At 34.0% G+C, this 24,528-nt stretch overlaps 1 protein-coding gene across 1 annotated transcript; it reads right to left on the bottom strand.

Moving 5' to 3' along the window:
• Positions 1-17,464: 17,464 nt before the first annotated feature.
• On the bottom strand, positions 17,465-23,467 carry LOC142350000 (MFS-type transporter SLC18B1-like). The gene is made up of 3 exons (XM_075401890.1): positions 23,349-23,467; positions 22,922-23,174; positions 17,465-18,939 (listed from the first exon to the last, which is right to left on the bottom strand). The coding sequence occupies exons 2-3, from the start codon at positions 23,139-23,141 to the stop codon at positions 17,636-17,638; spliced, it is 1,524 nt and encodes a 507-aa protein (XP_075258005.1). The 5' UTR covers positions 23,142-23,174; positions 23,349-23,467; the 3' UTR covers positions 17,465-17,635.
• Between the last annotated feature and the right edge of the window lie 1,061 nt (positions 23,468-24,528).

Genomic DNA, 24,528 nt, shown 5'->3' with positions numbered 1-24,528 from the left:
AAAAAGTACAAGTTGACGAAAAGAACCAAAAAAACTGAAAAAATGAAAAAAGAAACTGAAAAAACTTAAATTATGTATAATATCATAAGCTTCAAAACTATTCGCTATAAAGTAACTGCTTCGGGTAACATAATTTTTTCAATCCTTAAATAAAAGCTTATGAGACTGGTCAACACCTTACGACTACCTAAAGATTAAAAAACCCACGCAAAAAGAGCAAATTCAAAAAAAATGAGCGAGAAAATTTTCGAAGCTATTAAGAAATAAATTTTTCAGTAAAAACCTTTTTACTTTCAATTAATTGTTTAACAGCAATGGGATACTCTTTTTTTAAACAAATTGACTCCAATGAATCAACAAACATGAACAAATACATTCAAACCAGGAAACATTTGAGAAAACCTGTTATGAACGCAATTAAATTCAATGGCTTTCAACGGAAGCTAAAAAATACCCCATGTTAAGCCTCGAGGAGACAAAAAAGATTTTTCTTCTTCATAAGTCATCAAAAAGACATTACAATACAAGATTGACCATGAAAACCAACAAAAACAGGCAAAATCCAAAAATTAGGTAGAAAAGTGCGAGAAGAAAGTGTCGAAGCCATTTAAAGCATAAGCTTTTCTCTGAAAACTATATTTAATGATCCACTTAACGACTTCTCTAATCCAATGCAGCAATCAATAATAGGATAATGTTATCCAAAAGGAACAAAAATTATGAGAAAAAAATATCCAAAAACTAAAAAAAATAAGGAAAACTCTTGTATCGAAGTCATAACACCAATAGTTAGCAGATAAAACCGCTAAATAGGTTAATTTTGGTTCACGTAGAAAGTGAGGGGGTGCGGTCATTACTGAGACTCACTTACAGTTCACGAAAAGAAGTTTAGGGTCGGTTAATGTTAAAAAAAATTTCCCGAAAAATCATTTATAAAGTCTTAACAGCTATTAATCTCAATAGCTTTGAACAAAATTCAACAAATACGCTCAGTTGTGCTTCGATTGGAGGACAAAGACATTTGTCGTGCGTAGGTGATCAATAAGACATCACAATACGTCTTATGGCTATGGAAGCAGCAATGGAAGCTATGGAATACGGGCAAAACCAAAGTTTCAATGGAAAAGTGCGAGAAAGTCTCGAAGCAATTTAAACCATAAACTTTCCTCTGAAAACTTTAACCTTGATCCATCTGACGTCTACACTAAGCATATGAGAGATATCAGTATCAGGATAATGCGAAAAGATTTCAAGAGGAAACAATAATAAGAAAATTTTTAAATTTTGAATTCTTGTGGCATTAAAGTCATATGACAAATAGTTAGAAGATAGAACCGCTAACCAGATTAATTTTGGCTTCAGTAGATAGGAAGGGGGTCCTGTCATTACTGAGACGGACTTACAGATCATGATCACGAAAATGAGTTTAGGATCGGTTAATGTTAAAAAAAATTTCTCGAAATATCTTTTTTAAAGTCTTAACAGCCATTAAGGTCAATAACTTTGAACGGAAGCAAATAAAAACGCTCACTTGTGCCTCGTTTGTAGTCCAAGGATATTTGTCCTGCGTAATTAATCAACATGACATTACAATAAGTCTTATGACTATGGAAACAACAACAAATACAGGCAAAAAGCTAAAATTCAATAAAAGAGCGAGAAGAAAGTGTCGAAGCCATTTAAAACATAAGCTTTTCTCTGAGTACTTTAATCTTGATCCATTGAACGTTTTCTCTAAGCCATTTGGAAAAATCAGTATCAGGATAATATGATAAGATTTCAAGAGCGACCAATAATAAGAAAAAATCCAAATTTTTTTTTAATTTTGAAATCTTGTGGCATTGAAGTCGTATTACAAATAGTTAGAGGATAGAACCACTAACCAGAATAATTTTGGCTGTAGTAGAAAGGATGGGGGTCCTGTTATTACTGAGACTGACTTAATGTTCACGAAAAGAAGCTTAGGATCGCTAACGTTAAAAAAATTCTCGAAAAATCACTTTTAAAGTCTTGACAAACGTTAGCTGCCCACTCAAAGCTTTAGATATGTTCAATTATTGCTCATTACGAAACTTATTGCACGTATAGTTAAAGGGTCTATGCTATAGGACTCCTAAAACTAGGAAAACTTCAAAAAGAAAAACAAAATTTCATTTGAAATTACGAAAACTATGAGTCGAAGCCAAAAGGAACACGAGCGGTTCCTTGAATACGAATATTTTGTTCATTGGGCTTCATTAGACTCTAAATCAGGTTTCTCATTAACTGAACCACAGTTTGAGAAGTGATTAGTCTATAGGTGACTTAAGATAACAAAATAGATATGAGAAATTTCATAAAAAAATAGCTCGCAAATATAATTTGAATTTTTTTGATAGTTAACTTCCCTATGAGACCATAACTAGACTTTTTATTGCCTTTTGGCTATTAGGGACTCAAAATCAATTGATTTTGTGGCATGAAATCAAATTTTGAATTAATATTTTTTTATTAAAAGAAGATATTAATTTGAAGAAAAATTTCACTAAATGTGAGCAAAATCATGCTAATTATCCCATTTTCACACAATACTTCAATCCTCGATAACTCCTCGAAAAAAACGAATTTCAAAAAAAATCTTTTTAGTTTTAAACTCTACGCTGGACGAGCTCTTTAATGATACCATTCACATTTCTCTACGATGAATATATCGATCGGCCAAAATTGACTGAACAAAAAAAACCCATTTGAGTATATAGTTCCTCCCCCCCACAAGTGGGGTCGGAACAATAAAGGCAGCTGTCATGGGCATCGTGAGGAAACCAAAGTGAAATTAAATCTTGTTTCCATCTGGTTGTAATTGCTTATGTGTATTTTGAGACGAAATGCGATTTAAAAAATAATATATTTTTGCATCGGCTTCTTAATCTTTTTGTATTCTTTTCCCCTTTTTTGGTATCAACAGCTCCGTCTCGTTTCTATTGACACTATGTTGAATATATCCAGTGATATAAGTCTGAGTTTGCGTACAACCCCATTGTTTTCAAAAACTGTTAGCGAAGTCTTTTATGTTGATTGAATTAGTTGGTACTTTGATAAATCTCCAAGAAGTATCTGAAGCTATACAAGCTAGTTTATGACAACCTAACTGTGTTTATCTTGTGAAATCAGCCTTCTGACAAGGGCATTGTACATTTTCCAAAAAGGCGCCACATTATTTACTTTTTGTTGGCATGATGAAAGCAATGAAAATAAGTACACAAGTTTTCAATAGAAAAACAACTTTTACGTTAACTGCTGAAACCAATATAAATAGAGAAAACGCGTATATTCAACTAAATTTTGTTTGATTGCAGCAAACCTGTACGTTTCGTTTGAGAAAATGAGGACATAGAAACTCCACAAAAATGAATAAAAATGTAAAATAGTTTGGCGATAACTTCTTCTCTTTAGCCTTAATTTGAAAAAAACATATATTTAGTTTTCGTATTATGTTTCACTCTAAATCTTTATTTAACAAAAACAGCTTCTGATGGGATTGTTAACCGAGTTAAGGGTTACAGTAGAAATTAAAAAAAAATGCTCGACAAACAGTTGTTTAATTTGAGTTGGGAGAACTTGTGGTTTAATTTGTCCCCTCAAAAATTAATTTTTATTAGTGCAGAGGAGGCGGTCTTGTAATTAAAATGACAGCAAAAGCCAATTCCAAGTACGTCGAAATTTTTTTAGAGGCTGTTTTTGTTTTTTTTCCGAAAAAAAAAAACGGCTTCAATTACTCTTGAAATAAGCAGACCGTCAAATTAGTATACAGCTACTTGTCAACAATCCTATTAAGTTAAGATTCGATTTTTAAACATTACTCAGATTAACATCGAGGGCGAGTGTAAGATTTACCTTTTAAATATTATATAAATTGATTATTATTTGAAGATCAGTAACATTATGCGCAAACGCACAAAACCAATTCTCTCTCTTAAAATTTAAGCTAAACCAGATATTTTCAAAGGCTTAACGGTAGAGGAAAAGATCTTTGGTTAAGGACAAAAATGTTCCTTTCTATTTCGAGCGCAAAATAGACAGGAAAAATCTCCATTTGAAAAATTATGACCCAATGAGCTCTTACTCTATTCGTGTTGCGAAACTTTTTTTTCTTCTAAGCTAGAAAAAAAAATGGTTTCCGTCGGTTTTACTTTGCTAAAACCGATCAAGGCCCCAACAAATTTTAGTGAATTTGAGCAATTTAGGCCAATTTTAAAGGTTAGGAATGGTCGTCATTGTCTGCTCGGCTATAAACCCTGAACCGTAAGTTTTCTTTAGTTAATATAATAAAAAAACGGAATTTTTCTTGATAATGATACAAGACAGGTATACATAAAATGTCACTGTCAAGCTTGATCGAGAGTGGAGCTACATTCCATTTCGATATGTTAAGTAATGGTACGAAATTACGGTGAAAGTGTACGAGAGTTTTACATGAAATGAGTAACATTCAAAAACTAATCTATTTTGAAAGGAAACTGGTAACTGTTTTTCAAAGTTACTGAAGAAAATTTATGAAAACGTGAAACAGAACAACAAAAATGAAAAGCAATTTCTGGAACTCAGTTCAATTTTGCCCGAAAATTCTCCTGTATTGCACTCACGAATCGTTAGTGATGACACGCTGATTGTGAAGGGTTATCATGGAGAAGAATTGAATAGCTATTAATACACATATCTTCACCCGGAGTTTTTTCCCCAAAAAAGCTTAAAAAATTAAGCATAATTTTTATTCAATTTTTATTACCATTGCTCAAATAGGCTGTGAAACTTTTCAATTCAAAATTATGTTTTTGCCTTGATGATTTAATCCGATGGCAATTAAACTCAATTAAGTCCGCAATTAGTAAAATTTAGCTACAAACCTGGAGGAATAAAATTTTTCACTGAAAATAGTTTTAATTTTCGATTTTAACTCATTTTCGCCTAAATGGTAGGAGCCGACTTTAAACTTGGCTCTAAAGACCTACCGTTGGCAATTCAACGTAACTATATGAAACTCAAGGAACATTTTAACATAACAGAGGAACTAAGACATAAAAGTGAATTTTGTTTCCAATTAAGCTTTGCGTAGCTGACTTTAGGCAACAAAAACAAAATCGCTAATCCTGAAATTCGATCATTTAAAATTTTCTTTACAGTTTAATGATAATCAGGTAATTCAGTGCAAAGATAAAAGAAAAGTGAGAGTTTTGTTATTAAACCTACAACTTTATCCAAGACTAAGACCCTATATACAACACGTTTTATGTACAACCAGAGGTGAAAAAAGTTATATACACAGTAAGAAGAGTTTGAGTTTACAAAATTGACTTTGAGAAGTTCTTGTTAAAACTGAATGTTCAATTTAACTGTAGTAAAAGACTTCCTCTGCCTCAGATGCACTCGGCCATTTCAAGTAACGTGGAGGACTTCTGCTGGCTGCGTAGCGTGGAGGAATTCTGCGTTTAAAAATGAAAATGTATCGTATCCTTGGCTAGACTCGTGGGAATTATGTTAAAGTCTGGTGACAATTTCTTCAGGTAAGTGTGATAAAATAAAAAAAATAAAATAAAATCGATTGGGAAAATATTAAAAGTTCAATCGGCGTGGGCGGGACTTGAACCCACTTGTTGTGAAGTTCTGTTTTCTCTAGGTGCTAGTTCACTGCACTCAGTGAATTACATCGGTGTAAGTTTTTCGTTTTAATAATAAATTCTTTCAATGTTCAAGTCGTCCCAAATTGAGAATGGAGATCGTCAAATGGACTTTAACGGTTTCGAACCGAAGCGCCTAGTTCTGATGTTGTATTAGCTGTCCACACTAACTTGCATATTCAACGCTACAAAAATTCAGCTTTTGTTTCAAGTATGTTAACTCTGCGCTTGATGCATTCATAGCTGGGGCTTAGATCGCTGGCGATGTTTTTGGATAATGCTGCTTCGAAGCTGAAAAAGATTGAGCAGATGACAGAAACGATTAAGATTAATAAAGAGAAAAATATAAAAGAGATGAGTTGTTTCTGACTTGAAAAAACTTTAAAATAAAATTGACAAAATAAAGAAATTGTTGAATAAAAGTGCCCAGCACAATAGTGGAAGTTTTGTTTGTTTTTGATCTGACAGATTTTTTTCAATCAGTGGAGTGTTGGAAACAAAAATAAACTAATAAGAAAGTAAAAATGAAAGGCATCAAAAGAAGGCGTAACAGTTGGTCATCAATTACGCAAAAAGACAATAATGACAGCTGTGATCGTTTGAGCCCCGAATTGACCAAGCGAGCGGCTGGCCGAAAACTCTTATCACGTCTGATTATTCAATTGCTTTTCATAATTTGTTTCTTTCATTATAGCTGAAAAATATTAGAAAAGCTGGAGGTAACTGAGCTGGACTCGAACAGCGGTCGAGAGAAAAAAAACCGTTCCTCCGATAATTCTTCGACGCCTATTTGACCACTGCGCCACTTTCCTCCTCTTCAAGAAGTTGGAATTTTGTTGCAATGTAATAGATGGAAGAATCTCCTCAAGGAAACAAACATAAAGTTGCTGGAGTTGGACTCGAACCGTATTTGTGTTTACTTTATTCAACAATGTTTGTGCTCTTCGCATCTGTGCCATTGGATTACAAATTTTTTGTGTGTTTCATTTGCACTCTCTGTGTCTCTCAATTTTTCAGTCTGTTGTTGTGCTTGGCTTTTCCCTTTTTAAGCTGTTTTCCTTTTTCTGCTCTTAGTTTTTGCTTTTCTTATGTCGTTAAGCCCATTTTCGGTTGTTTGAAAGACTACCCAAAAATTTTATCGATTGTGTCTTCTGAATTGATACTTTTTATGTTAAGTTCCAGAGAATATTCTTTCTTTGAGGGGTTTGTGATTATCAGTTAGTGAGTTTTATTCGGTTTTTTTTAAATTTTTGGTGATTCACACCAATCAATTAGACTATTCGATGATGATTGGAGATGTTTTTGGATTAATTTAGGGATCGTGACCTATAGTAGAGTGCAAAGTCGTCAGCGAACTGTGAGATCTGGGCTTTTATTTGAGGCAAACAACTGATATTTATGAGAAAGAGTATAAGAGCAATTACGCTATCTCGCTATCTTGAGGTACTCCAGCTGTCGGCTGAAACTATCACTGACAGTGGAGTTTATCTTACGAAAAACTTTCGATTGGGATAATAGTGAATTGATCCACCTTATGACTGAATTAATTAGCCATATCGATTTTAATTTGTGATTTTTTTCAGATGTTTTTTTTAATCAAGGGGTGTTGAGGAATATAGTAAAATAATAAGAAAGAAGAAATGAAAGGCATCAAAAGAAGGCCTAACAGTTGGTCATCAGATACGCATAAAGACAATAATGACAGCTGTGATCGTTTGAGCCCCGAATTGACCAAGCGAGCGGCTGGCCGAAAACTCTTATCACGTCTGATTATTCAATTGCTTTTCAAAATTTGTTTCTTTCAATCTAGCTGAAAAAATAATAGAAAAGCTGGAGGCAACTGAACTGGAGTCGAACAAGGGTCGGAAGAAAAAAAAATCCGTTCTTCCCTTAATTCCTCCACGCTTATTTGACCACTGCGCCGCTTTCCTCATCTTCAAGAAGTTAGAATTTTGTTGCAATGTAATGAATGGAAGAAACTCCCCATGAAAACAAATATAAAGTTGCTGGATTTGGACTCAAGCCGTAATTGTGTGCACTTTATTCAGCATTTTTTGTGCTCTTCGCAACTGTGTCATTGGATTACAATTGTTGTTTATCCGAATGCCTGTGTTTCATTTGCACTGTTTGTCCCTCGCTTTTTTTCAGTTTGTTGTTATGCTTGGTTTTTCCTCTTTTTCCTCAGATTTCCTTTTTTGTGCTCTCAGTTCTTGCTTTTCTTCTGTCGTTGAGCCCATTTCTGTTGTTTGAAAGACAATAATCATTAATATTGAAATTCCGGGGTTGAACTGGCATTTATCCTCTTTTTGTTTAGTTGATCACTAATTTAAGCAGTCATTTTAGCCACTAGTCTATTGTGTGTAGGGCTAGAGGGTTTAGTATTGGAGATGGTCAAGCTTGCTTTTGCAAGAGTTGAGCGTGCACTGTCGTTTCTTATTTATCAGCTTTAAAACAGACATTTTGTTGTGTTTTATTGCCCCTTGAATATATCCGTTGGCCAATTTAATTTGCAATTCCCTGACTAATTTCATGTTTGCCTCTTCGTGCTGTTTTTGAACATGATACCATTAAGGTTTTTGAAGGCAAATTCGCAGAGCACGGTTTTGCACGTTTTTGTAGTTTATTGTCAAGGGCATGTGAACGATCATGCCATCAAGCGTTTGAGTACAGAAGTAGGGGTCGTATCCAAGATTTGTAAAAAAAGATAGATATTCTTTGTTAACGTTTAGATTACCAAGCCTCCAGAGTTGAGATAGCCTGCTGTTCGCTCTTCTTACTAAATTTTTGCAAAGTTAATTCTACTTTATGTGTATAGTGAAAGTGATACCTAAAATTTTATCGATTGTGTCTTCTGAATTGAAACTTTTTTATGTTGAGTTCAAAAGAAGAATCTTACTTTGAGGGCTTTTTATGTATCAGCTAGTGAGTTTTGTTTGGGTTACCTTTAATTTTCAGCGAGTCGCGTCAATCAATTAGACTGTTCAGTGATAACTGGAGACGTTTTTGATTTAATTTGGGTGATCATGACTTATAATAGAGTGCAAAGTTGTCAGCGAACTGTGAGACCTGGGCTTTTATTTGAGGCAAACGACTGACATACATGAGAAAGAGGATAGGAGCAATTACGCTTCCTTGAGGTACTCCAACTGCGGGGCTGAAACTAACACTTACATCGGAGTTTATCTTCACAAATACGTTCCTTTGCAATAAAAATGATTTTATCCACCTCAAGACTGAATTTTTTAACCCAATCGAATGTAATTTGTGGACGAATCCTAGGCGCCATACAGCTGAAAACGCTTTATTTGACATCCAAGCATACAAAACCAACCATTTAGGACCAGTGGAAGGCTTCATTGACGTGCAAAGTGAGATTAATAAGGTTGTCTGTGGTGCAGCGGTATTTCCTGTAACCACTCTGACTCTCGCCAGTTGTATTTTGACTGTCACAATGTTCCATAACAATGTTTTTTACAACAGCTCACATAAATTGGGTATACAATTTGTAAGAATAATTCGTTGGTATTTTCGGCCTTCGATCGGTCTTGGTCTTGTTTTGGTACCATTTTAGTTTGGGAGTGTTTCCAGTTAATTGGCATATACGAGTTATTAATGGAGCTAGATATGAGGAGACATGCAATGGCTTTAACATTCCTAGGCAATTCTTAAAGGAGTTTGTTTCAAATTTTATCCGGCCCAGGGCATGTTTTCTCGACTCTTTTAAAATTTCATCAAACATTGTTGTTGTAATCACAATGGCAAGCAGTTCAAAATTTACATTTGTATTCATTTTTGCTTTGGTTTCATTTTCAACATTGTCGCAGAATTCAGAAGTTATTTATGATTCTGTTTTGTGATTTTTCATTGTGTCTTTTCGCAGCTGTTTGAATATATCACTATTCTCTTGGGCGCGGTTGGGACTTGAACCAGCTCTTGTTGTTGTTCTGTTTCTTCTAAGTGATAGTTAACTGCACTAAGTTGACTTATATCGGTGTAAGTTTTTCATTTTAAAGCTCTGTTCTTTCAATGTTCAGGTCGTCCCAAACTTGAAATGGAGATCGTCAAACCGATTTTAAGAGTTTCGAACCGAAGCGCTTAGTTCGGATGTTGTATTAGCCGTGCGCTCTAACTGGCATGTTCAATGCTTCAGCTTTTGCTTCAAGTATATTAACTCTCTGCTGGATGCAATTATAGCGGGGACTTAGATCGCTGGCGATGTTTTCAGATAATGGTGCTTCGAAGATGAAAAAGATTGAGCAGATGACAGAAACAATTAAGATCAATAAAGAGAAAAATATAAAAGAAAAGCGTTGTTTTTGATTTGAAAAAGCTTCAAAATACAAAAGACAAAACTAAGAAATTGTTGAATAAATGTGCTACGCTAAACTAAACCATAAGCCCTTTGAAACCAAACCACGTGCAGCACAATATTGAAATTTTTTTGTTTTTGATCTGACAGATGTTTTTTTTAATCAAGGAGTGTTGAGGAATATAGTAAAATAATAAGAAAGAAGAAATGAAAGGCATCAAAAGAAGGCCTAACAGTTGGTCATCAGTTACGCATAAAGACAATAATGACAGCTGTGATTGTTTGAGCCCCGAATTGACCAAGCGAGCGGCTGGCCGAAAACTCTTATCACGTCTGATTTTTCAATTGCTTTTCATAATTTGTTTCTTTCATTATAGCTGAAAAAATATTAAGAAAGCTGGGGGTAACTGAGCTGGACTCGAACAGCGGTCGGGGGAAAAAAACCGTTCCTCCGATAATTCTTCGACGCCTATTTGACCACTGCGCCACTTTCCTCCTCTTCGAGAGGTTGGAATTTTGTTGCAATGTAATAGATGGAAGAATCTCCTCAAGGAAACAAACATAAAGTTGCTGGAGTTGGACTCCAACCGTATTTAAGTTTACTTTATTCAACAATGCTTGTGCTCTTTGCATCTGTGCCATTGGATTACATTTTTTTTTGTGTTTCATTTGCACTCTCTGTCTCTCTCATTTTTTCAGTCTGTTGTTGTGCTTGGCTTTTCCCTTTTTAATCTGTTTTCCTTTATCCGCTCTCAGTTCTTGTTTTTCTTCTGTCGTTAAGCCCATTTTTGGTTGTTTGAAAGACTACCCAAAAATTTTATCGATTGTGTCTTCTGAATTGATACTCTTTTTATGTTAAGTTCTAGAGAATATTCGTTCTTTGAGGGTTTTGTGATTATCAGATAGTGAGTTTTGTTCGGGTTTAATTTAATTTTTGGTGATTCACACCAATCAATTAGACTATTCGATGATGATTGGAGATGTTTTTGGATTAGTTTAGGGATCGTGACCTATAGTAGAGTGCAAAGTTGTCAGCGAACTGTGAGATCTGGGCTTTTATTTGAGGCAAACAACTGATATTTATGAGAAAGAGTATAAGAGCAATTACGCTATCTCGCTATCTTGAGGTACTCCAGCTATCGGCTGAAACTATCACTGACAGTGGAGTTTATCTTACGAAAAACTTTCGATTGGGATAATAATGAATTGATCCACCTTATGACTGAATTATTTAGCCCTATCGATTTTAATTTGTGAACGCGTCCTAGGCGCCATACAGCATCGAACGCTTTTTCGATTTCCAAGCATACGAAACCAACCATTTCAGATCAATGGAAGGCTTCACTGACGTGCTGAGTGAATTAAATGAGGTTGTTTGTGGTAAAGCGGTGTTTCCTGTCAGCACTCTGAGTCTCGCCGAATGTATTTTGACATTCATAGTGTTCCATAACAATGTTTTTCACAACAGTTTAACATATTTTGACTATACAATTTGTAAGACTAATGGGTCGTTAGTTTTAAGCCTTCGATCGGTCTTCATCTTGTTTTGATATCATTTTAATCTGGGAGTCTTTCGAGTTAACTGGCATATACGAGTTATTAATGGAGCTGGATATGAGAAGACATGCAAGGGTTTTAAGATTCCTGGGCAATTCTTTAAGGAGTTTGCAGCAAATTTTATCCGGCCCAGTGCATGTTTTCTCAACACTTTTAAGAGTTCATCAAACTCGTTCGTTGTAACTACAGTGGCAAGCTGTTCGAAATCTACATTTGAATTAATTGTTGCATTGGTTTCATTTTCAACATTGTCGCAGAGTTCAGAAGATATTGATGATTTTGTTTCGTTTTTTTTTTCATTGTGTCTTTTAGCATCTGTTTGAACATTTCACTTTTCTCCTTGTCTGTGACCGCTATGCAGTTTTTGTAGAATAGTTTTGGGTATACTGCTGTTTTTTGTTCTGCTCCTTTTCATTTGTTAGTTCTTTTATTGCTTTCCAAAAACCTTTGCTACCCTTATCACTAGCACTTTCCAAGACCTTTGCTCTTTTTGTTTCTTCTGAACGCCTCATTGATTTTTTAATTTCTTTCTGTAGGTAATTTATCTCCGTTCTTAAAGAAATATAGTGATTGCCAACTGCAACTTTGAGCTCTCTTCGCCTTCTTCTCCTCAGTTTCATCAGTTGTTTTGTCACAGCACTGTAGGGGAACCCTTTCTTGTTGATGCAGAAATATTCGATTGATTTGTGTATTGTCTCAACTAAACTGCTGCTGATCTGATTTAATTCATCCTTTTTGAATACTTCGCAGGCTAGAGATTTGATGATCTGTAAAATTTTCGTGCGTTTTCTCTAATTTTTTCTGTACTTGGTTTTTGATTGCAGTTGAAAAGTTTTGCCTTTTCTTTGGGTTCATTGTTGTAGTTGTAAATTTTTGATCACTGCCTAGATCTGTTGCTACTTGAAAATCGTTGAAATACGTTAGGAGTGAATTATTGCAAAATTTTAGATCTAACATTTTTGCGTTTTCGCATTTTTCATCAAATGACTGATATCTGTGATATCCGTTGTTCAGCAGTTTAAAAAAACCCTCGTCAATAACATATAGAAGCTTTTCTCCATTTTCAGAATCATAAGATCAGTTTGGATTTTGGTAGGGAGCATTGAAGTCGCCGCATACGAACACCTTTCCAGGGCAATTGTAAACCGTTATTATCCAAAAATCATGAAAAAAGGGCAACTTAAGGCTTCGAATTAGTTTTTCTAGTGTTCAAACATTGCTATCGGTTTCTTTTTCAACTGGTTCTGTTTGCTTGATAACAACGCTGTTCTTCACTAAGATAGCAGAGCCAAGATGACCGTTATTGCAGGTTTCCGTCGCAAAGATGTAGTTGTTGAGAGCGGTTGATTTTTTCCGTTTTTGAACTTCATTCAAGCAAATTACATCTATGTTTTCTTCTGCTGAAAATAGAATCAGATCGCTTATTTTGTTGTTTAGGCCGCGACAGTTCCATTGCAAAATTTTGAGCTGATCCATTTTGCGCAAAAAATTTGGCTGTTTGATAGGTTTTTTGAATGTATTGAAATAAAAGGAGCTGTATTCGCGCTTTTGTTTGTATTCGTGTTGTATTTGCGTTTTTGCTGTCATTTATTTTATTTGCTCGTCAATTTTTTCATTGAAGATGCGCGAGGAGCTCTTAGAGACTGTATTTTTTATATCACTGTAAGACATAGTGTGAGGAACCGTTCGTATTTTGCTCAGAACTTCAGCTGCTAGAACAGAATTTTTTTCATTTGATGGCGTTAGCTTGGTGTTTGCTTGAGATTTCAATTTGTTGGCTACGCTTGAGAATTTATTCTCATTTATCTTTTTCGAGGCCTCTGCTAACTTGTACTGATATGCCGGACAGCCTCGATTAACTGTCGTATGAGCACCACCACAGTTTGAACATTTGGCATTTTCTTTCGCAACAGTGCATTCTGTAACTCTATGATCTTGCGAGCAGTGAAGGCATCGAATTGCTTAAGTGCATTCCTTGCTGAGTGGCCAGGAATTTTTGACATTTGAAACATTGCATAACGTGTGGTTGTTCTCGGCTGGCTTTTCATCGGTGTAGCTGCGTTTGACGCCATGTTTTTGTGCTGCATTGATTTGATTGTTTGATTCCGTAACCACACGTATTAATTTTGTTGGTTTTCCAGCTGCTCGACTTGTTATTCTTGACAGTTTGGAGAAAATTAACTCCATTGTTTATTAGGAGTTCTTCTTTTACCTCATCTTCAGTAATGCTGTGGTGAACGTTTAAAATGACAAAACTTGACTTTGTTTTAGGTATAAGAAGCGTGTTCCTTGCATTCACTTTGGCATTTGGAAAGGCCTGATTTAGGTTTAGTGACAACATTAGGCATTCTCTTGAGGCAAGGTCCTCTGGTTGAATAAAGAAATCGGTATTGTTTTTCAGTTCTCTCATTTGCTTGATCTTAACGGCTGGAAAATTCGATCTGATTGTTCTTGCAAACTGAATTTGTGATGGTATTGGATAAATTGATTCAATCATGAGCCTTACGTTATTGATTGGGCTGGGCACATGTTTCCTGAATCGTTTTATTTTATTCCGTAATTCAGTAAAATCGCTTTCATCTTGCGTTGATTCTTCTGCTGTCATCCTGGCCTCCTATAAAAGTCTGTCAATTTGGCTCATGTTGAGAATCCGCCTGAATGGGGCTCTGAGTTTTAAAACTCTTCTCTATAGAGGCTAGATGTTGACAATTTTTTTCAATAAAAAACTTTTGCATCTAACAATGTTAAGAAGTCTAATTGCTCTACAGTACAAGAGAGAGCAACTTTAAAAAGCTACTTAAAAAGCTCAAGCTAAGAAAGAAGTGAATTTAAAAGAATTTTGAAGACCAAGATTAAGAGAAAAAGATAAAAGAGAACGGTAATTAAAAAAGTCAGGATTTTAAATCTTAGGCAACTTTTAGTGAAAAATCTATTTTTATAAAAGACTCACTCCCAAAGGACGTTCCTACACAAAGTGGAGTCCTTGCTTGTGGTTTTTCTATTACACTTTTAGGTACTGATCCGAAAGTGACATTAATAGCGTTTTAATCATCATGGACTACAATTAAGCTACAATTTTATCCAAGACTAAGAAAACAATATGACACAGTTCTTCCTCGATTACGGTTGATTTTTCCGCACACGCACACCATTTACTCTTTAATAGTTTTAAGTGACACAAAGATAAGAATCACACTGCGCAGATAACAGGTCAGTTCTGAAAATGAGTGATTTGATATGTAAGCCGTTCGACAAACATCTGGTTGAAGTAAGATTTACTATATTATAAATGTCATTTAATCAGATAGTCACAGTTTATTGTGTCTCTTTGTATATTTTTATTAAAATGAGCTGTTAAAGTGTTCAACTAAAATCCAACAAGACGCCCGCATTTGATTACACTTTTTTCATTTTTTTTGGTTTGAGCATATAATAAAATTTTTAAAATATTTTTCTTAGCAATTATTTTATTAAAAATTTAGGACAAGCGGGCCATGAACCGACCCACTCTTTCTAGACATATTTTTTATCAACATATACAAGCTATCGTTTTAAAAGCCTCAAAACGCAAACGTATGATATTTTGTTCTTGAAACAATATCAAGCTTTATATAAAGTAAAGTGTGTCAGGAGAAAATACCCAATTCCATATTACCCAATGATATTTTAAGAAAAGTTTCTTTACTCTACTTGTCATTTTACCAATGCCATTTTACCTAATGCGAACCTTAATTTACCCGGTTGTTAAAATTACCAGAACAACTATTTAGCCGACTATATAATTAAATGGCCCGTGGGACTTGATATGAAACTATCACAATCGAACATCGGATAATTGAACGAAGAGATCAAAGAGCATTGGGTAATTTGGCATTGGGTAAGATGGCAGGTTAGGAAAAATGGCATTGGGCAAAATTGCATGTGTAATATAGAACTGCGTAAATTGTCATGTAACCAGATAAAATGTATACCTATGTTCATATTCCTGAAAACGTTAAGTCCTGAACTTTCCGGGAAACTGAGCTTACGCTAAAAGATTTTGCAAAATGAACTTTATAAGCATTAAATTGTTTGGTTTCTTTGAATTAAATTGACTGCTTATTTGTAATTTAATTTTTATTTCTTACGCTGCCTTCAAAACTTTACTGAAATTCAGTTTCTACGTTTAAGCATTCAGGCTCCTGAATAAAATGAACGTTTTCTTCTTGTTATTCTTCTACTTCTTCTTCTTCTTCTTTTTACTGTTAAATTCTGAATTGTAAACAATTTTTAGCTGAATGGAAAGAAATAATCTGGTTCTATAGCATACATATGGTGTTGGTTAGGTTAGTCGGTCTTTTAGAATGTTAAAGTGCAAACTTACCAGAAAATTGAAAACAGAATTTCGATTCAACGCAATCAATTAACGCCAGAAATTAACACACGGTGTTGAGTTGAGCTTTTTGCTGAGACATAAAATGTTCGTTTTCTGGAGTTCTTTTGAAAACACATTATTGTTTATTTATGACATCGAAAAAATATTATTATCGAAATACTGTGAAACTCCAGTCCTAGCCGAAGTTTAAAAAGAAAAAATTAAATCAGATTTTACTTTTTATAAACAAAGTGTTATTCTTATTTTCCGAAATCGTCTTTCGATGATGTTGTTTCAATAAGCTGGGGGTTGCGCTTACAACATTATACAGATTCCTAAACTGAATAAACTTTGCTTTTTCAAAGCTAGTGTAGATAATCGATTTTGAAAAGTTGATTATGTAAAAACAATACAAACAAATGACTGCTCTTAGTTGTCTGAAACAATTTTGGTAAAACTTCGAAATTCAATTTTTAAGATAACAGGAAATACTGAACAGAGTTGAACAAGATGTACCCGGACTGAATGTCAAGTCTTAATTAGTGCTGATTCAGTGAAATTGCAAGTCTTGGATCAGCACTGTATCACAGCTCTGATCTTGTCACTTTTTTGACTTGGCACGCCTTGGATCAAGTCTTATGTCTTGGAAATTCTTAAGTCAAGTCTTGACCATGACTTAAAAAATCTTGTGCCAACATTTGACAAGTTTTGTGCAAGTCTTCGCCAAGACTTGACCACAATTATATTCTTGATTTGTATCGTCTCTTGACGATTAATAAAAGCCGCCACTTACAGTGGCCTACCTACAAAATTCTCCAAAGTGATAAAAGAAGCTCACAGAAACGCGAGCGCTTCCACAAAGTTCATTTGACAGAGAATGAAAAAATTCTGATATCGCCCAAAGATACCAGTCGTGGCCACTCCTCACTGCTCACTGAAAAAATAGAGATTTTGGAGCAAATATATGGGACAATTTAAGTTGGTATATGCACATATCAGAAATAAGGTGGCCAGATTGACAAATTCCTTTTTTTTCATTTTTGGCTAATTTTGAAATGCGTTAATTAAAAATAATTTTTTCTGAAAACCTTAGTTGGTTTTTTTACTGCGCTATAATCAACGTTTGTCAACTCTTGGTCAAGACTTGACTCAAAAATTGCCTAGTCTTGAACAAGTCTTGACAAGACTTAAGATTTGAAATAAGTACTAATTTGTCGATTCGAAGTACTGATCAAGACTTCAAACTCGTTCCGGGTAGGGATCAAAACTGACTGTTCATTGATTCCTAGCTCTAAGAAGATCTTATGTTGTCCTATTTGTAAAGGACTTACCTCGCCTCGTTTTGAGTGATGAAAACCCAAGTTAAGCGTTTTTCCCATTTTCCAAACTATATGGATTAGAATTGTTCATGAAATATAGTATCCTGTAAGACTGTGTGTTATTTTTCAAAAAGGTGCAAATAAATATTTCGAAAAAAGTTGCATACGCTTCAAATTTAAGTTTACTTACTTTCATTTTTGAAACCTTTGTTCAGAGATTATCAAACTTTTTCGTGAATTTTTCTCTACTCCGGGCAGTTTTTGATTCATATGATGAGGGCATTTATAAATTAACGTCTAAACTTTGACAACTAATTCGTATTTATGGGATACAGTTCGTTGGGAAGTCACAATGTTAATCAAGATGTTGAAATATCGTGCAAATGAGATTCAAGTATCACTCCCCTGTACACTTATTGCGTTCTTGATGTTTTTCCATTCGTTATTTTCCGATGTATTCTGATCTGCTCATGCTAGATAAAAACAAAGCTGCTACTGAATTAGTCACCATTTTGTCATCATCATCAGTGTCATGGAATCCTTCGTCACTTTTTTCACCCTCAGTTGTCGTGTCAAGTCTGATCTTGCCTTTATCTTCAAGATCTTGTCCAAAGTTTTTGTCATAATACATTCTTCTGAAAAATCCATTGTTGATCATGAAAAGTATAAACCAGATACCAGTTGCAGTTAACATCAATGTATATGTTAGACACATGTTGTAGAATCCGATTTGGTCATTCAGGTATCCTCCGATCACAAAGGAACCGAAGGTTCGACCTCCAGATGCAATCAAGTTATAACATGAAGCAACGATAGTTTTAATTTGCTGCTGATTTGTGTATCCCTGTTTAATGGCAACTTTCTCCAGAATTAAGTACATTGGATTCATCTGGGTAGCCAACGTAAATCCGTTTGCAAACAAAATTAGTGCACCCCAAATTATATGCTCAAAAGTTGGTATCAAATTGGGTAAAAAGAACCCAAATGATATAACAGGTGCAACAATCAGGGAAATTACTGCTACGTAAGGCCCGAATCCCAACTCCACAAGTAGACCAACTACTGGTCCTGTAATAAAATACGAGACGGAATTTGCGATAAAAATATAGCCTACAACTTCGGATGAGAGATGCAAAGTGTTTTCGAAGTACAAAGAATAGGCTGTATCTCGAATTCCCGCAACACAGAAAATAGTCGCAACCGGTATAATAACCGAAATTGAGGAGAACCGACTTAGGAATCTAAAATAGTCACTGCCGCGGATTTTAGCTTTTGCCTTACCTCCTTTTGAAGGCACGAAGACACACCCGAGTATGAACACTATCAGTTCGATTATAGCAACTGTTATAAAAGGTGTTTTGTAGCCCCCAAAGGGTAAAAGTAGGCTTCCAAAAGGAGGGCCCAGACAAAATCCCAATCCCAGGGAAGTCTGAATTATTGACGTTACAATTCCAGCTTTTTCAGGGTACATTTGGATTGCTACTGGCAAGGCAGTACTGTATAGCATAGAGGCACCAATTCCGTTGAAAATTCGACAAATAAGACAGGAAACAAAGTAAACTGTTCCATCTGGCGCATCGCCAAGAATTCCAAAAGCTGCAACTGTAACACTCGACCACAACATACCAGTGGAGTAGAAGAACTTTATGTTCTTGGAATTGACAGTGCTGGCAACAACGAATGAAAAACAAATGTTGGCTATGTCCAGACATCCTACCACAAATCCAATTTGAGTTTGAGTCAGACCTGAAACAGTTTTTGACTTTTGCAACAGGCTACAACCACCGAAGACATAAATATCGTTAATCATAAATCAAACAAGAGCAAGATCAATTTGAAAAAAATTGTAACCAAGAGCGTAAGCAATTAAGTGTATATAGTTGTTGACACATATAAGTTTTAATATTTAGAGCACCTGTCTTCTTGCGTTGATTTTAATTTTAAAATAATAAATACTCTTCATCGACCAGGTGAAACTACTTGAAAATGTGAATTGAGGGTAGTGTCAAAACTAAATATTGGGCTATTCTCTCAGATGCAAACTGAAGTCACACGTTTTGTAATGGATAGATAATAAAACTATATGTATGTGATGACATTGCTTTCAAAAATAGGAAGAATCAAAAATAAATCTGCAGTATGGCTAATAATTTTTAAGTGCCAGCAAAAAATTGAAATCAGCAATTTTATTGCAGCGCCGATCTCTGATTCTTGATATATGGCCAACCAAATATTTTTTTTCTGACCGGGTCAGGAATCATTATAAAATAAACAATTTGGAACCAATTTCCTTGTGCAATTTCCTAGCTCGCACTGTCAATTTCTTTTTCTACGCCAAGCAGAAGGAAATGCATTATCAGTCAGATATTGAGAGGAAATGCAATGAAACTGAAGATGTAAGAACTTGTAAAATTGCTAGCCAAAACCTATTACACGAAAAACTGGGTTAATTGTTCAGAAAAATGGCAAAATTACACAAAATTACGAAATCGAATCAGTATAACATTATAACATTATATATAAAATCGAGAAAATTTGTTGAAATAATTTCCGTTATCAAAATCAGCAACAAAAAAATCAACATCACATTTATGTCCTCGATGACGATCCTTTACTCCTCGTTTGCAGTATAAAATTGCAGTACAAAAAGTTCAAAAACAATATTTTAACAAAATGAAAAATTTGGCATAAAATTTGCAAAACTAACTCAAGAAGAAACGTGAGTTCAATGATCTGAATCAAGGCTCTTCATGACAATTTATGTTAGTGGTTATACTCAAATTTTTGTAAATACTTTAAAGTGTGTTTTCTTTTCTTGAAGTTTTGCTTTTGCATTGTCTGAATTTGGGAAATCTTCTTGTTGGCAACTCATCTAAAAGTATGAAAATAATGTGATGTAGTTAACTGTACATAATCAGCTCACTTGTGTATGTATTTTTGAACAATCTAATTTGATTCGTGTTTAGGTCTCCCCGTTTTTAGAAATTGTTTAGTTTGAAATTTTTTCTTCTATTCATAATAAATAAAACTTAACAAAACGCTTATTGTATAACTGTTACTGCAAGGTGAAACTAAAACTTCCATGAAAAGTTTTTAATCTGATCAAGACAGATTCCAGTCTGTTTCAGTTATGATGAATAAGCAAAAACATCACGCTCAAAAATTTTTTTATCAAATAATCATATCCGATCAATTTTTTCTAATTAGCGCTCTATTACTGCAAAATAACGTTGAACAAACTGTTGTAGCTACGATGATTGTGTGGTAGATAGGTGGATAAATTCCCTCTAGATTGCAGCAAGACATCCTATTAATTTCAACTAGCTTTTCCAAAACCGCAAAAAGCGTTTAGCGGAAAAACAAAAACCTTTTTTTTAGCAAAAACTTATCTTTTCTGTCAAAATAGAGAAACATTTCCTGTGTCAATTGAAATCAATTTGTGATGAAAATAAAGATAAACAGAATTTCCACCGGAACGTCCTTTAGACAACTAGAAAAGAACTATCCTATTGCCTGTTACACTCAAGAATACTAAAACATGTGACATAGAGGTGACTTAAAGCTAAAGACTAAAAAATAAGGACAAGAAAAACTGCAGCAATGATTGACTCAAAATCATAAAAATGCTTTAAAAAATTCTAAAAAACGAAACTCCATAGTTCAATATATAAAATTAAATTTTCAAATAATCAAAAGTAATAATATATAAACAGACCAAATTCAACGATGACTTTTTTTTATTTATTATCAAAAACGTACTATTCTAGTTTCTTTTTACATTATAATTTCCCGGATTGAAGGGTCAGTTGATAATTTTGTAAGCGTTGCACTGAATGTGAAATAAGTTCTGAGTGAGATAATAGTCGCAAGTGCGATAAAAATCATCACGAGTCAAAAATTCCTTAAAAAAGTTCAACACAATTTTTAACATCTCTCAAATAAAAACTCAAAAATACAAACTTTTGAAAACCAGCGAGCTCTAATTTTTTTTACCGAAATGCAGTGCAATTCTGACAAAAATTTTTGCAAAATTCCAAACAATTTTTGCACCAATTTTGCTTCTTGAAAATTTTATCAATAAACATTTGACAAAATTATGAACTTTTTTCAACAAAGTCATCAAAAAATTTGAACACATCCAAGAAGTAATATATGTATGGAACTATATACAAAAGGCGCTGAAAGTATGCAAAGGAATGAGGGATGCGCTGGAAATTGGAGAGATTGCGTACGTTTAAATAATTCGAGTTTTTGCAATTGCGGAAATTTTCTGAAAAAAGTTTTGATTGCTGCGGAAATAATAAAGTTTTTTATAATGTTTTTTCTTTGGCATTCTGAAATACATTTTACGTTGCAAATGCTGTGCATTGTTTTGATTACAACTTTTTGCCACGTAATATTTCTTTGATATTACATAATTAAGATATAACTTTCCGCTTGTTCTTACCTCGGCTTATTTTTTTTTTTTACCTCGGCTTACTCTGCTTCACTGAAAAATATGTATCAACTGCGTTGAAAAGGTGTAGAAACAGTCTAGAAATGTGCTCTTAATGGTAAAACTCTCGAAATTATGAAAGAAAAGCATTCAATAGTGTGGTAGAAATACCGAAGGATTGCCAAAGCTAGTGGAATTGTATAAAAAAAAGAGCAGAAATTATTTATGTATAAGTGATAAATCAACTGAAAATTGTAAAATCTCTTAGAGTATTTCACTGAAAATGGTGCAAATGTTTAAAAAAACTGTAGAAAATGTGGAATATGTGCGCTGAAAAATTTGAAATTGAAATAAATTTCGTTTCAAATAAGTATGAAATTTCTGTGAAAAAAGCGCTCAATTTGTTGAAGAAAATGTTAAATAATGTAGAAATTTTGTCAGAAATGTGCTAACAATTTGCAATTCATGAAAGAAATGCGCTGACAATTGTGCAATATATGTACAAAATGCGCTGAATGTGGTGATATTTCGTAAGAAATGCACTGATGCCGAAGAAAATCTTCTTCTGCAAAAACATTAAAGTAGTTTTCAGCTGAATGCGCTCACTGGTGCTCAATTTAAATGAAATAAGTTCATAATTCAACTTATTAAGCGGATCATTATCTCTCAGATTTTTCAGCCAAATAATGTTCTTTTTCAGAGGTTGTCAGGTCACATCGTACCTATTTTTCAAAACATCACCCGAACCGGAATTTAGACTCGATTTACAAGCTGGTTTTTAAAGATTGATTAACTCTAATGATAAATCAACCCAAGTTGACCACCATAAAAGAAACTTGCCAACCATAAAACGCCACACATGGATTTTATAGAAATTTACTAAACATACAACGATCATAAAAATTTATGAGTTTCGCTGACAAACAGTCCAAAGGGTCACTTGCAGTTCCAAAACAACGTTTCTGGGCATTAAATTTCAAATTTTTGTTCTTTACTTTTATGGTGCCGTACTTACCATAAAACGCCATAAGAAATGCTTTTATGGACCGTTTTATGGTTACAAAATTTCCATTAAAAATGCTGTAGTTAAAAATGCTCATTTTTTGTTTTTTTTTCTAATCAAGCCGAAAGCCCAGTTTTGGATACTTTAAACCTGAAAAAAAATAAAGTTCATTTTCATGGTTTCTTACTTTACATAAAACGACCTGAAAAACATTTATGGATCGTTCTATGGTTATCATTAATCATTACACAATAATTAATTATACTGAGTAGAACGTATGTTAAATTTACCCTTGTCTTTTGCCTCATCCGGGAAGAATGGACCTGGGAGTGACAAATTGATTCCTTCAAGGATAATCGTAAGTGCACATAGAAACACGACAAAACGTCTTCTGAATGTTCCAATTATGATTTCTGGTTCTATGAGTCGGTCTGACTCACTCACAGCAACTACATGGTCCACTTTCCCAAAACTAGTCTCAAGGTTGGCCACTACTTTTGTGTTCTTCATAATGATTTAAGGTGATGTTTCGATAATAGGTTACTAAAGAAAAATAAATGGGAGCTGTAAATTACAATCGTTCAAATTTTCAATATAAAACCACATAGTCAACAAGAAAATTGAACGTCCACGATATAGCTAGTTGATAAACCTAGTCTGTTTTGGGTATGTTACACTTTTTAAATAGTTTTTAGCACAAAATTTTATTGAAAATACCTGAGAATTGGCATCAACAAAACTAACATGCTCTACAAAATTATGGTTGCTAGATGATATGAGTATATTAGTTCAATAAAGCAACGGATGTATTTAGTTAGGAATTAATTGTGTAAACGTCAACAAAATGGTACTCACTGTGATTAACTGGCACTGTCATTAGTTTTTATTTGTTCAAATCATGAGACGACAATCAGAATATTTATCTTGAGAAAAGTTAATAATTTTAGAATATTTATTGCCCTTTTGAGCACTGGACGGAAGGAGAAAAAAATATATGCAGCTATATAAACTCAAACCTATGATTTGTTTTTATTTTTTAAAGAAAAACCTAAACTCACAGCGAACTATCAGTTAAAAATTATTAAAAAAAGATATCCGAAATGTTGATTTTGTTGACTTTATTATTACACAGTAAGCGAATCAAAAAATTTTTTGGAAAATTATGCAAAAAATAATCACATAAATTTGTTTTAGGGGAAAATCATGTTGGGAATACCTAATGTATCTATTTAAAATCTCCATCGATTTTAAACATTTTAAACTCGTTTAAGGAGCGTTTCAGAGCAATTATTGATTACAGTAGTATAGAATAAAAATTCCGTTTCAAAATGACATTTAATGGCACAAGTGAAAATAGATAAAAATGCCGTAATAGCAAAATTCCTTTGTATTCCAGAGGGAGGCTTCGGGCCACCTGAGTTGCCACTCCTTCAAAACCATAAAATGATCATAAATGAATGCATACACATACTACGGTGTATTTTTGAACGATACTTGACTGATTATTTGGAAACCATAAATGATTATGTGATATGGGTAGAATATATCAATGATTTAGGAAAATTTCCGTGTAAAATAGAAAAACAATTTTTAAAATAATTTGAAATATTGATTGGCTCGTTGATTGAAACTTCTCTGTATGAGTGTTATTTTCGATATGTTAAGTCTTAACAAGAGTCAGATTAGTCAGTTTTCAGCAAGTAGAAGGCATATCAGTGATATATATGATTACCAAGACAACAAATATAGTTCCAAAAAATAGGAACCAAAAAATCAATAAAAGGTAGGGCGGTTTTGTCACTGTTATGAAAACTAAACAACAGTTTAGGAGCCTTGTATGATTAACGAAAATCATGTAATACTATGATCATGGAAAGTGATATATGCTTTCGTATGA

The sequence above is a fragment of the Convolutriloba macropyga genome, chromosome 1 (assembly GCF_964194025.1).
Source record: "Convolutriloba macropyga chromosome 1, txConMacr16.3, whole genome shotgun sequence".
Taxonomy (NCBI): domain Eukaryota; kingdom Metazoa; phylum Xenacoelomorpha; order Acoela; family Convolutidae; genus Convolutriloba; species Convolutriloba macropyga.
The sequence above is the reverse complement of the archived record's forward strand: the minus strand, read 5'-3'. Positions and strand labels throughout refer to the sequence as shown.